A 13,897-nucleotide genomic window follows, 5' to 3' on the forward strand; every position below is an offset into this window, starting at 1 on the left:
ACCGAACTCACACTCAAAGAACACATGCCAGAAACTGATACCAGCTCTCACTTCTACAGAAAGTCAAACCATTTCCTCCAGAAAGCGACTTCAGAACTGCTGCTCAATACCTCATACTCTCGCATCTGGATCCTTTGTATAAAAAAAAAAGTAGGCCTTTTTCATCTATGCACACAGGATCTAGAATGCATCCAAGTATTTATCAGGACCGCGCCAATGCTGCTCCAACTTTAGGAAAGAGTTAAAGATTCAACTCTCAAAAGAGCACTACATCACAATGCAATAATAGTCCACAACCCACCTTCTTCTCTAATTACTCATTGACTTTATGCTCGTCTTTGACCATGTACAGTGCTCTGCTGCATTTTGGCTAGGTTTGCGTAATAGAAATACCACATGCATAGATACATACGTACAGTGCACCCTGTTACATTCAATGCTCTATTCACAATGCAAGTACAAACACGCGCTTGAACGGTGACCAGCGCATTAGTCAAAGACGGACTGGTTCTTTGACGTGGCTAGTCTGCCTTTTACTTCAGCAAAGACCTGGTCTCGCTCTCAAGGGGGCAGGGATCCACCTGCAGGCAAGTGCGGGGGTTGGGGATACCTACCTGCAGAGCAATGCTTGGGAATATCATATCCCTGTTCCAAGTGGCACCATTAAGGGGTGCACTGACTGTGTGCCAACTCCATGTGGTGCACAGCTTTTTTGCCCCTGGGCCCGTGTCTGTAATATGTCACCCTGAAGGAGATAAGTCATGGCTCAACAAGGTAGAATCCTTCCAATAACTGACACTTCTGGACTCAAACATCTAAATGGTCGGCAAATACTGACTGGGCTATTTAGACAAACAATTTCCAAAAATACCGAGCACTGAGAGATGTTTACAATGTCTATCCCATTCACAGACCTTGTGGCTCACTCAATCCAGGTAGGACTTGTGGTTATATTGACTTCCCTCTTCATCAGCATGGCTGTTGCATTCTGAAATGGCTTCCGCTGATGGAACTATATTGCTCACATTCCAAAGGGTTGGGTCCTAACATATGTGGGTTGCAGAGGCATAAGGCTTATATGAAAATGCGGATGGATTTTGTAATGTGGGTTCTCTCATACTCATTCTCTTTTATTTTCCTCTTTTAGGACCTCTCCGCATTGGAGACAATGTTGGAAAGAACTTGTCAGTTGTCGGAAGAGGACATAGAGTGAACAGATCCGGTGTGGCATTAAAATTTCTGTTCCTATATTTCAACTCGGCCAGTATCTCATCCTCACTGTTTCCGAATAAATGAGGCTATAGAAAGTTAGAATTCTGTTTTCTATAAACTTTTTTCTAAATCAAAATACGGGCTAATGTTTCCGAAATCTGTTAAAGAAAAAATATTTTTCAAGATGTTTTATATTTCTGAAAAGTATGTTAATGCTGAAATGTTTACCTTCATAACAGAGCTGCATTTTGAGTTGTCCCACATAACCTACACACTCTAGCTGGGAAGCAGCACCCATCATGTTCTGAGAGAGTGGTATTGGGTAGGTGCTATTGACTTAACCGGACCCTAACACATGCATCTGTGTCATGTTACCGTCTACAATTACCACTACTGCAGCAAGCCCCCCTGTGCATTAACTGCTGAGATTCCTGCTGGTGGTAGTTAAGATTATAATATATGATTGATTTGTTTTTCATTTTCTGATGAGTGCCAGAGAGTTGTCTAATTCAGTTGGAGTTGACAAATCTGAATTGCCTCTTCTGGTTGACAAAAAAAGGCTTGTTCTCGTACCACACCCAACAAAAACTCTAAAACAATTTAGGTTCTACTTGTTTCTTGTGCAAAAAAATGGACCATCCCTGTCCGTCTAAGATACATGGCTAAAGAGAAGAGCAGTAACATGTCTGCCAAAGAGGCTGCTTCTCTCATGAAGGATGACACATTATTGTTCTTGGCAGACCTAAAAGAGGATTTTGACCAGTCTTCATCAGAAGGCTATTCCATCCTCAGTGATCTGGGAACGTGGTATCACCTAATTTAAGAGACATGGAAGGTTTGGGTTCATGGGTGCTACTCCGGTAGATGTTGGACATTAGCTATGTTGTGACCACATGGATTTTTTCATTGGAGTCCCAGGTAAATGACTTCACTGACAAATGTGCTGACCTGGAAAACAAGGTTTAGAGGGGACAGTATTAGTATCAAATATCTAAGACAGGGGGTTGCCAATGATGATGTGGACGGCGGCAACCCAGTTACTCTTTCATCATTCACTGTGTGCTTATGGAGAGGAAGGTATCGAACAAGGCTACTGATCGACCAAGAGGTATAGTGGTGACGCTATCATACCAGGTGAAGGAACACATTCTTTAACCAGGTGGGTCACACCCCCTCATTCTAATCCAGGGCTATCATGTGGCACTGTACGAGGGCCATGCAGATACAATGCTAGCAAAGCGACGCCAGTACCACCCGGAGTTAAAGAAACTCTTGTCAAAACAGATAAAGATGACAATGGACATTCACAGAAGGTCTTAGGGAAGAGGATGTAGCCTTGCTGCTAGAGCAGTCGATTTCTAAGCTGGGGTACCGGGTTCGAGTTTCGGCAACGACGCTCACCATTCTGTGATTCTGGGCAATTCACTTAATCTCCCCGTGCCTAACAAAAATGAATGTGTCCATCTGTAACGAAACTGGTGCTCATGTAAAGCGCTCTGATACCTGATATCTTCGGGTCAAGTTTGCGCTATATACAACTCTTTAAAAACATTTTTTTAAGTACACAAACAAGGAAATGTCAGTGGGGTCAGTACAAGAAGCCTAGCAGCCTTGGCGCTGGGGTTGGAGAGTTCCTATACGATGCTGAAGAGCTCTTTGCTGTTGTGTGTGTTGTTATCCAAACGGTCTTTGAAGGAGGATCTCTTGGCTAATCTGATGAGGTGGTGATGTCTGCGGGTGGCGTCCTTGTGGGCTGCGTGGTTGTTCGGTGTGCGTTCGTGGAGCCATATTTTCTCCAGTTTCCGGCATGCGCATTTGGAGGTCTGGAGCTAGTTGGTGAACCAGGTGGCTCTCTTGCTGGCTTGGCTGTTGGAGGGTTTCTTGAGCGAGGCGAGGGTGTTGGCGCAGTCGTCGATCCACTGTCTTAGGTTGCGGGCTGCGGCGTCTGGGTTGGTGGGGTCGGTGGGTGGGTTCTGGTCGAGGGTGGTGATCAGCCATTATTGAGATTATTGAGAGTGGGTAACGACGGTGGTTGGGGATGTCATAGCGAAGGAGGTCCCCTTCTCCCCTGGTCATTGCCTATGGCTCTTGGTCTCCCACACCTCCTAAACTAAAACTACAGGTAGGTTCCAGGACCTAGCATACATTTTATCAAAAAGAGAAATAACCAGAAACAGGAAGGCCCCTGGGGGACCCCGGATCTTTTACATGGCGCAAAGAGCTTGAGAGATAGGCTGGTTATGAGGGAGAAATACAAATGCCAGAGGCTAGGCGGGGACTGGAGTCCATGGACAGGGTACGGGAAGCACTGGTGGACTACCTGAAAGACCAAGGCCAGCAGTCTCTACCGGTAACACCACAGGGATCACCTTTCGCTGCTCCCTCCTAGAGCTATCAGTTGTATTGCCTAGAGGTAGATGCTAAGACATACATCCCACAACCTCCAACGTGACACAAACAAGCCGACTACACTCACAAACTGACACGGAAAAGGGAAACTACCACTAACACCGTCTGATCTACAGATGCCGGACTAAAGCGGGGTGTGGCACATGGGGGAGGGAGAGGAGGGGAGTATGGGGGATTCGGGGTGTTGAATAACAGAATGTTGTTGGAGATGCTAGCTTAATCTTGATGTGATGATTACTATAATGTAACAACATGACAATTGATTATCAATATGAAAAGCTTAATAAAAATCTGTTTAAAAAACTGAAATGTATCTGGGTGCCTTGCTCTATCATTAAGCTCAGTGTGGGAAGGTAGCAGGATTTGCTATTAAGAAGGAATGTTAAAGATAACATTATGAAATGTAAAAAATAACATATACCTTATTGCACATCTAGTACGGTATAAGACACTTACCTACGTATTTAAATGCAACCACAATACGTAAAAGTAACACAGGAAAGGAAATCCGGCGTTTCACAGAAACAGGCATTTCTCACCACCCCAAATAAGGATGCAGTGGCATATGTTACCAATACAAGACGAACCACACAATGAAGAAAGGCACATACAACAACGTGCAGTCATCACATGCTAAACACGCGACTGGAAACCTTACGGGTCTACACATTAAGACCAATTATTTCATCTTCATAGTCTTTAATCACACCAAGTAGCAAAGTAAAAACATGGCACAAATAATATAAACATCAGGCATGAAAGGCATAAACATGTTACTCTACAGTCATACAGTATAATGCTCATTATATTGCTACTAAGTCTGGCTATATGGACATTAGTGGCAGTCCGGCTCCTTTGTCATTTCCGTAATATTATTACAATGTACAGTATTGTGACGTGAAAATGACAGCAGTCTCTTCCCCCCTCGCACCTCCGTGGTAGGTTAAAAGTCTGATACTTCCCAGTTCACCATGGCTCTCCCCCCCCCCCAATCCATGTACATGTTTCCTTCCTCGATGCTGTGTTATTTGCAAATTGTAAAAGGTATATGGCCATCTCCTTCATCATAATCATATACAAGTGGGGCCTCCCTGAAAACAAGTGCCACCGAGTCTGTGCTTCCCAAGTGCCCACTACATACGTTATAGCAAACGCGTTCTTGGTGCCAGGCTATATCGCAAAGTTTCCTACATGAGCCACTATGTGGCTGCAGAGAGACAAAACATGTGTGATGGAACGCACGCGTTGGGTGCGTGACTGTTTAGAATTATGCCGCAGATATGACTTCTCTGTGTAACTGCACACCGTGTTTTTTAAATGCCCCTCACACACCAACAGGCCCCTTGGTGTCATGCTTCATCATTGGGGCCTTCGCACCCCTCTACGGGATGCGGCGTGCTACGACAGAACGACTACATAGGAGCACTTGACAGTGAGCTATGTGAGGGTGTGTATTGAGTGATGTGAGTGAGGTGAGGTGAAAAAAGTGGATAAAAAATACCTGGCACTAAGGATAAAAAGAAAATATTTTTATTCCGTCCTTGGCTGGTATTAGTAAAAAGTGCAAAGACTGGTTGAAAAAATACGTACTAGGGTATATCAACCAACAACAGTGTCAACATGTTTCGGAGCACAGGGCTCCTTCTTCAGGACGAGGATATGCACTATGATCCTCACCTTACTCACATGGAATGTGAAAGTGTTCAAAAAAATATATAAAAAATACAATGTGTAATATACCTATCAATGTTTTAAGTGAAGGTATGCTCGTTGCGCCCAATTGGCGTTTGAAAAATCTGTAAAAGAAAGACATAGTAAGTAAACTAGTCGGATGTCCAGGAACATAATAAACATGCTAGTCGGATGTCCAGGAACATGAGGAAAAGAGAATTTCTTTTGTAACAAAGGTAAGTATACAGAACTCCACTGTGGATCTGGTACCTTGTGAGAGAAAGACACTTAAAGGGGGACACACAGTCCTAAACACATTCGCACATACATACATGCCATCTCCATGATATGAATGGGAATAAAAAGATTGGTTTTCAGCGATGGTACAGGCTTACTTAAGTTCAAAATTCGGAAGGCCTCATGAGCCTAAGCGTAGTATTGGGGGTATCACTCCTCGTTGCCCAGTCAACAACCTAAAAGATAGTAAATAGCTGTATTCAGGGAGGTGAAGTAGGGATTAAAAAAGCCAGGTTACTGGTGAGTGAAATGCATCCTCCGTCTCAACTAGCCCTACTCACGGTGACTGCATGGAACGATCGCCTGCCTTCCCCTCAACGCTGCTCCGCTGGAAGTGAGCCGTTAAGGCAGAAGTTCGCTTTTTATACTCTATGGTGTGGTTAATTGGTTGGGGTAAATTGGATAATTACTAACGGAAAAGGCCCATATAAGGTAGAGTGCCTCGTTTCATTTCCGGAAGGAGCATGTGAGTCACGGAGCTGCGCTGGGCATGGACGCGCTAGCTCAGTGGTAGTGAATCACAGGAAGCGCATGCGCATGGCCGCGCTGGCTCAGCGGTAGTGATTCGCTGGACGCGCATGCGCAGACCCAGTTTCGTAACTAGAGAACTGCGCATGCGACGCGCCCGAACGGTCTGCGCATGCGCAAACTCGTAATTATTCAATGTTAAGTACTGCTGATCGTGGCAATACATTAGGTGGTGTAGGTATCTGCCTTCCTCACTCGTTGTTCATAAGATGGAACCCTCCATATGGAAGGGCAGAGTAGAAGTGGAATAGATCCAAAAGGGATGTATAGCATTTATGTAAGTTCAATCGAGGTAGTGAAGTTAACCCTAAATTTTGCCATCAATGGAGGAAGGTATAACGCAAGGGTTAAATAGGCATCAAAGGGTCATAAATGTACACAAAGGTACATGGGCGCTCATTATGTCATTTACAACCATGAAGACACTGGTTGACAGAAATTGGTTGCAGTATTGTGTCACTCATCATACCATTCATGCAGTATTCAGAAGCTAACGTAATTGGCTCCAGGGAGATGAGTCATTAAGCCCTGTGATGTCGGTGCCCAGCCGGAACACCCAACGTTGCTCCTTTTCCAACAGACCTACGTCTGAGGGAAGTTGTTCGATCACTGTCCATTGTAATTCATTGACACAGTGTTGAAGTTCCAGGAAATGAGCTGACATTTTTGTGGTCACCTTTTTACATCTAACGTTGCTCTTATGCTCATTAATCCTGACTTTGACTTGCCTCGTGGTCATTCCCACGTACTCCTTGCCGCAGGGGCACGTGATCAAATAGACCACATTTTTACTATTACAATTTGTGAACATCCGTTGTTCCCAGCTCGTCCCATTGGTGAAGGAGAGGGTCTGGGTCTTTTTCGTGAGGTGACAACAGTTGCAGTTGCCACATGGATGGTGGCCCTTTATCCCTTGTAGTCTTGTTTGCTCAGCTTTTTGTGGCTGTGGTCTTGTATGGACTAAAATGTCTTTCAGATTCCTGCCACGTCTGTGGGCGAACATTGGTTTCTCCAGGGATAGTGTGCCACATGTGAGTGTGCGCCAATGCCTATTCACCAGTTTTGTCAATTGATTGGTAACCGGGCTGTAGGTGGTTACACAGACCGTTCTGTTCATCTGGTTATCATGTGTGGGTTTGTCTTCAAGGATTGTTATTTCTAGCTCTTTTCATAGCCTTCTGAATAACAGGGTTGGGATATTTCCTTTCTCTTAGCTTAGTGCAGAGGTCTTTCACTTGACTTTTATATTTCGCCAGGCGCAACGAGCATACCTTCACTTAAAACATTGATAGGTATATTACACATTGTATTTTTTATATATTTTTTTGAACACTTTCACATTCCATGTGAGTAAGGTGAGGATCATAGTGCATATCCTCGTCCTGAAGAAGGAGCCCTGTGCTCCGAAACATGTTGACACTGTTGTTGGTTGATATACCCTAGTACGTATTTTTTCAACCAGTCTTTGCACTTTTTACTAATACCAGCCAAGGACGGAATAAAAATATTTTCTTTTTATCCTTAGTGCCAGGTATTTTTTATCCACTTTTTTCACCTCACCTCACCTCACTCACATCACTCAATACACACCCTCACATAGCTCACTGTCAAGTGCTCCTACGTAGTCGTTCTGTCGTAGCACGCCGCATCCCGTAGAGGGGTGCGAAGGCCCCAATGATGAAGCATGACACCAAGGGGCCTGTTGGTGTGTGAGGGGCATTTAAAAAACACGGTGTGCTCCCCATCCTTTTAGGGACCACTGCAAACCACCTTGTGGATTCTATTTTGTTTATTCATGACGCCCAGGGAGACTGGATCCACTTCTCTCTCTCTCCCCCCTGTTGTTATTTTTCCCTTCTCTTCTCTGTGTAACTGCCACATACACAGCGTTCCTCTTTCACATATACCGCGTCATCAGTATTAAAATTACAGATTGACCACACATGGCTTTTATGCGTTAATTACTGTATTCTTCATGGTCAGATCTTGTAATATTATTCTAATCTCTAATTGCATATATACTCAAATTACAAACACAAAACTCCACCTTTGGGCTGTATCACCTCTTAGGGCACAGTGCCCCAGTCTGGGTCGGAGCACACCCTCAGTACACCCTGCGCTGACTGGAACAGTGTGCCTGATTCCTGAAAATGCACTGTTCCCAGTGCATGCCTGTGCTGGGAACAGTACTTTAGTGAAAGATGGATCATCTGTTTTGATTGTCTGAACTGGGGTGGGGTGGAGTGCAAAAAACCGATGGATTTAGGCCCGGATCTCTGTACTGGGGTGAATGTATGACATTGTTCTGCATTCTGTCCATCAACTGTTGTTTTGTGATTTTCTGGTATTCCCTTTATTTCAAGTAGCAGACCTGGCCCCAGTTTCAAGAAGGGACAGGGATCCCCTTGCATGTGGGTATAGTGTGTGACTGCTTTGGCTGCGGGTGGGGGGTTGCCTGGGGGAATCCTGGCAACCCTGATCCCCCCCCCCCATCCTAAAGTGTGCAGTCAGACGTGGGACAGACTGACTGTGCACCACCTCATATGCGATTTATCATTTGCGTGCCTCCTAACAGCTTCTTTGCTCCTGTGCCCCGTCAGTAATATGGTGCAGCTATAAAAACATTCCCTTATTTGCATGGACTCACATCCTCTTGTAAAGGAGGGAAACCCTCCTGAAATCTCAGTGGCACAAATTTTGCGATGGCAAAATCCATTTAATCCATAAAGGGGTGACTGTTTTTTTGTGTAATACCAAATTCCAACAGGGGTGCAAAAAGCAGGCACCAACACCTGTTACACCTAGGGGGCACTGGGTGTAATATGACCCGTGGATTTCCAAAGCAGTTTAGCTCAGCCCTTGGATTGAGACATTCAAGCTGTCAACAATAAAACCCTCTTAGATCTGGAAAACTATCATCCCATTAGCAGATATTCCAAAGTAGGTCTCTTGCATTATATCCCAGCACATAATACCTTCACATATTAGCCAGGATGCCCCACCAACATAATGTTACTTAAGTTTATTGCCTGGGCCCTGGTGGGGCACATCATTACTTGTGGGGCACACAAGCTATCAGCAACAGGCAGGACCTTGGCTCAGTGAGTCACACTAGCAACACTGAAATCATTACTTACTGGTAATCATTATTCCAGTCCAAGTTGTTCTTATCCCAGTTCTTGCTTAATTGAGGATTTCAGCCTCCTAGGACAGACCACTCTAGTATATACAATAGGAAGGAACACTTCTACTACACAAAAAACGCCTTCTCTTTTCATGATGAAACCTAGGCCCACCGCCACCTCTATATTCACCGGGACGCTGGCAGCTGGAACAGCTATCCCAAAAATAATAAATGTTGAAAAGGAGAAAAAAAAATGTTTCCAAATGAGATGTAAGGCAGGTATAGGACTAGACAAGAAAAACGTGGAGTAATGAAGATTACGAATACGTTTTTATTTCATTACCTCTTCATCCATTTCCACGTAGAAGTCCTTACTTAGTAGTGGATGTACCCAACTTTAACGAATTTAGACACCACGAAAATAAATCCATTCAGTGTGCTTGACAACGGTATTTTTTTTTTTAAGAAAGTGAAAAATCAAACAAAAGCTGCTATTAGAACACCAGAAACAAAATTAAAGGAATCTAAATGCAAAACATCTAAATGATAATGGGAAACAAAAGGGTTAAGATGGACCCATGTGGCCGTCTTACATATCTCCTGAAGTAGCACTTCTGGGATAGCTTCAGCATCTGTTTGCACCTTTGGTGGAACTGGCTTGGATTCCTTTATGAATCTTTTGACTCAAAAGAGAGTAAGCTTGGGCGATGGTTAGTCTCACCCATTTTTTTATAATTACTATAGAACTTCTTTTCACTTTTGAAGCACCCCCACATTAAATTAGCAATGCATTAGCGTTATTAGGGTCTCATGTAGAGTTTGATGGGCGGCCTACACCCTGCCATATTTAGAGATCTGGCCTGGTGGGAATTTCTGTGACTTTAAAGGAGCTGCAGCTCTTGGCGGCTTCTCTGAAGGCACTTTAAGTTTGTTCAGTGGGTTCCATATTTCATGCGGCCTTTCAACAAACGTTTTTGTTTCACAAAATCAAACTCCCAAAGCAGGAGATTTCTCAGAGTGTGGGGTTCATTTGTCTTTTTTTTTTACTGTTAAGGACAGCCAGGGTTTGCCAGGAGGTCCCTAGCAGGAAAAAGTACATCAGACCATTCGCCCTAAATAGGGCAGACAGTCTGATATAGTTACACCGACGGCCCCAAGTCCTTTGAGCCATCTCCGTAGGGTTTCCACCAGCAGAATCAATATGCAGAAATATGGCATGGGCTGTACACTGGGTTCCACACTCAAGGTACATCATTTGGACATATTTGTTCATAAGGATCTTTCCATCAGCCATCAAATGTATGCATTGACTAAAAGTGCAGTCCATTACCTGCCTCTCCAATGTGGTATCTTCCCTCAAACACTCCTCACCCAAACAGATATTGGCACTGACAGTGTTGCCATCTCACCTGTATGACAAAAGGGTGCACAACCATGTTGCTCACCTTTTGAGTAAAACGATATGACCATTTCAGGCATACACTAATGACATTTGGTCAAGAGGCGGATACATTCATTTGCTCTGTATTGCCCATAAATACTTCTTGATCATGACCCTGTGTATCAGATAAGTCCACTTGAACTCATTGCCTCTTCGCTTGATACTCAGGAGCATTTTTATGGTTCAAAAAACACACCCTGAACTATCACCTTTTTGGCTCAGCCCATGGCACAGGTTCATTGAACTAGATTTTAAAGTATTAGAATTGTCCATATGAAATTCCAGTTATTAAACTAGCCGGTCAGATTCCTAAGATCGGATAAGCCCATCTGTGCACCGTAATAAGGCATTTTCACCAATAGTGCAAGACTGCATTCAGCGAAGAGGTAATTTCCACCCATGATCCCCATATTAATATGGGCAGATTTGCACTACACTCTTACATTGGTTATACAGAACCCCATGACCATGCCATTTGTAAGGGCACCTTGGGGAAAGTTTATCAACACTTAGCACTGGATTTGCGTTAACCTAGCATAAAATGTTTTGGTGGGATTTGCCAATTTAAAAAGTTGCATATGGTAATGCAAGTAGAGCTATGGCTACTTTGCAGTACTTTATGGCAAGGGTGTGTTCTGTGGGTGCAGCTATCCATATGTTTTGATGCAAATCTGTAACTACTAGCATTGGTAGACCGGAATTTGCACCAAGGGGCAGATGTATGAAGCTCAAATGGATTCGCAAACGCCAAAATTCACAGAATTTCGGCGTTTGCGAACTCATTTTCGCTAAATGGTATGTATGTAGTAAAATTGAGTGCAAAATAAGGAATTGCAAATTTGCGATTCTTTATTTTGCGATTGCATTTAAGGAATCGCTAATTTTGCGATTCCTTAAATGCAATGTATGAAGCACCCAAGTTGTGCGATTTCTCATTAAGAAATCGCAAATTACCACCAACTTGAAGTTGGTGGTAATTTGCGATTTCTTTCACAAAAGCACTTTTTTACATTTATGAAGGTGCCATGTGGCGCACATATATGCCGTTAGGGCTTGTATTTGCGCCATATGCGCACACATGTGAATTTCAGGGGTGCATCAGGGTGTCCTTATGACACCCTTGCACCCTTGAAATTATTCCCAATTTGCGGTTCTCAAATTGCGAATCGCAAATTGAGAATAACTTCACATTCATTCCTATGGGCCTCTAGGCCCATAGAAATGAATGGGAAATTATTCCTTAATTGCGATTCGCAATTTGTTAATCGCAATTAAGGAATTTTGAGAAATCGCAAAAAAAATGTGATTTTCTACATACATACCAATTTGCAAATCTCAAATAGCGATTTCTAAAAAAATCGCTATTTGAGATTCGCAAATCTCGATGTTAATACATCTACCCCCAAATTCGTATACCTCCTCGAAGCAGACATGATTTGAGAAAAGATTTTTTCCCAAAACCTTTCAAAGTCTGCTTGTGTGATGTACGTAAAGCTTATATACAAAGTGAGAAAAATATTAAAACAGTTTTTAGACTGGAAGGACCCCTTTCCAGAACAAACCCTATACTTGACCGTACTCACGTACCCTTGTACTGTGGTTCAGTGGTGTCTACCTTGTTGCATGGCAGCCAAAAGTGCACCAGCGCTGGGGGGAGAGAAAGCCATCACCTTCACTTTGTAGATATGGAACTGTTTTCGTCTTTAAACACACAAAAGGTATTGGCTCTACCTGAGCATGAGTCACATCTGTTTACCTGTTTGGCAGAGTTGCCACCTAAACACAAAAACTTTGAGAACAGATTGACAAAGGCTTTTCGCTGGTTCAGAGTCACAAAAAGTGCAAACTAGTGCAAAGTCTGTAACCGGGATTTACTTCATATTTTGATGTGCGCTGGAAAGTAGCTCTAAAGTAGCACAGTTGCTGCATTGCCTCATTAAGAGACCGCAGAACAACATCACATCTACTAACATAGGGTGCTGTTTTTCTCTCCTGTGCTGATGCTCTTTAAGCAGCCTTGTGCCATGCACATACATTCGCACTATAGTGTAAGTTTGTGTGCGTGATGTCTAACACAAGCATATCCTTCCAGTAAAAAATACTATGCTTAGACATTCTTGAAAACGTACCCAAATTTGTATTTATGGTGTTCTATACAGCACACATGCAAAGCTGGAAAAGTTTGAAGAAAAGACATGTTTTCTCCAATGGTAAGATTTCCTTGAGGTGGTGTAAATTTTTGCTGCAAAGCCCAATCAAACATTTTTAGTAGAAGGGGCTTTGGGTGGGTGTGGCCATGGGTGGTTGCACGGCTACATGCATGCCCATGTACTAGCCTTGGAATGCCCCTTTGCACAAAGTAACACAAAGTGCTACTTGCGTTACGTTAGGGTTCCTTTCCTGCACAAATCGGGATTTGTACCAGAGAGTAAATCCTAATTCAAGTGTTTGCGTCCGGTTTGCTTCACTTATAGTGACACTGCACCTGCACAAATGCTCGATAAATCTGGCTCATTGTATTGTCCAGAAACACAGTAACATCCGGGTACTAAACAGCACGTGAATCGTCGAGTTTGGGAGGAAAAGTATGGGCACGCCGATAGAGGAGAAAGAGCAGTGGTGCCAATAAAAATCCTGCTATAGATCTTTGTTGGTCTTGATTCTAGAAAGTACCCTGGCATGTGTATATACATTTTACATTGCCCTCGGAAAGTGTGAAGATGCAGGACACATTCTCGCGTGCAAGTCATATGTGCTTTGATTGGCTACAAATAACCCTAACGCACTGTTTTTTGTTTTACATTTTCTTACTTTTTACTAAACCGTAAAGAAATGATTGAATATAATACTTCTGGGAACTCTAAATATTAATCGCTAATTTCTGATTTTGCTCTTATCTTGTGTTTGAAAACAGAATAGATTTTAGAATGTATTCCATTTTCTATGGTGATGCTTACATTCATCTGTGCTGCTAAAAAAATTGAAGGTAGTCGTTGTTGATTTAACAGTCTATCAGCAGAGGGAGCTAAACGCCAGGCTAAATTACAAAATGAACATGCGAACTATATATAATGTAGTATATGAACTGGCAAGCGGTGCAAAAACGGCCTTCCTCAAACAATGTTCATAAGAAGACCCATGGGAAAAAACCAATTCATAGCTTTTGTGAAAGGCAGATTTTTTCAAATGATGCGACCAGTGTTATTGGCATTAAT

The 13,897-nt window shown here is 43.2% G+C and overlaps 1 protein-coding gene across 1 annotated transcript in view; it reads left to right on the plus strand.

Annotated features, from left to right (window-relative positions):
- LOC144755113 (uncharacterized) overlaps window positions 1-1,348 on the plus strand; it is a 197,020-nt gene extending 195,672 nt beyond the window's left edge. The window contains exon 8 of the mRNA XM_078643625.1: window positions 1,148-1,348. Within this exon, the coding sequence (XP_078499751.1) occupies window positions 1,148-1,213 (66 nt within the window). The 3' untranslated portion in view covers window positions 1,214-1,348. The remainder of the gene's footprint in view (window positions 1-1,147) is intronic.
- The last annotated feature ends 12,549 nt before the right edge of the window (window positions 1,349-13,897 follow it).

Source organism: Lissotriton helveticus, chromosome 5_1 (genome assembly GCF_964261635.1).
Source record: "Lissotriton helveticus chromosome 5_1, aLisHel1.1, whole genome shotgun sequence".
NCBI classification, from domain to species: Eukaryota; Metazoa; Chordata; class Amphibia; order Caudata; family Salamandridae; genus Lissotriton; species Lissotriton helveticus.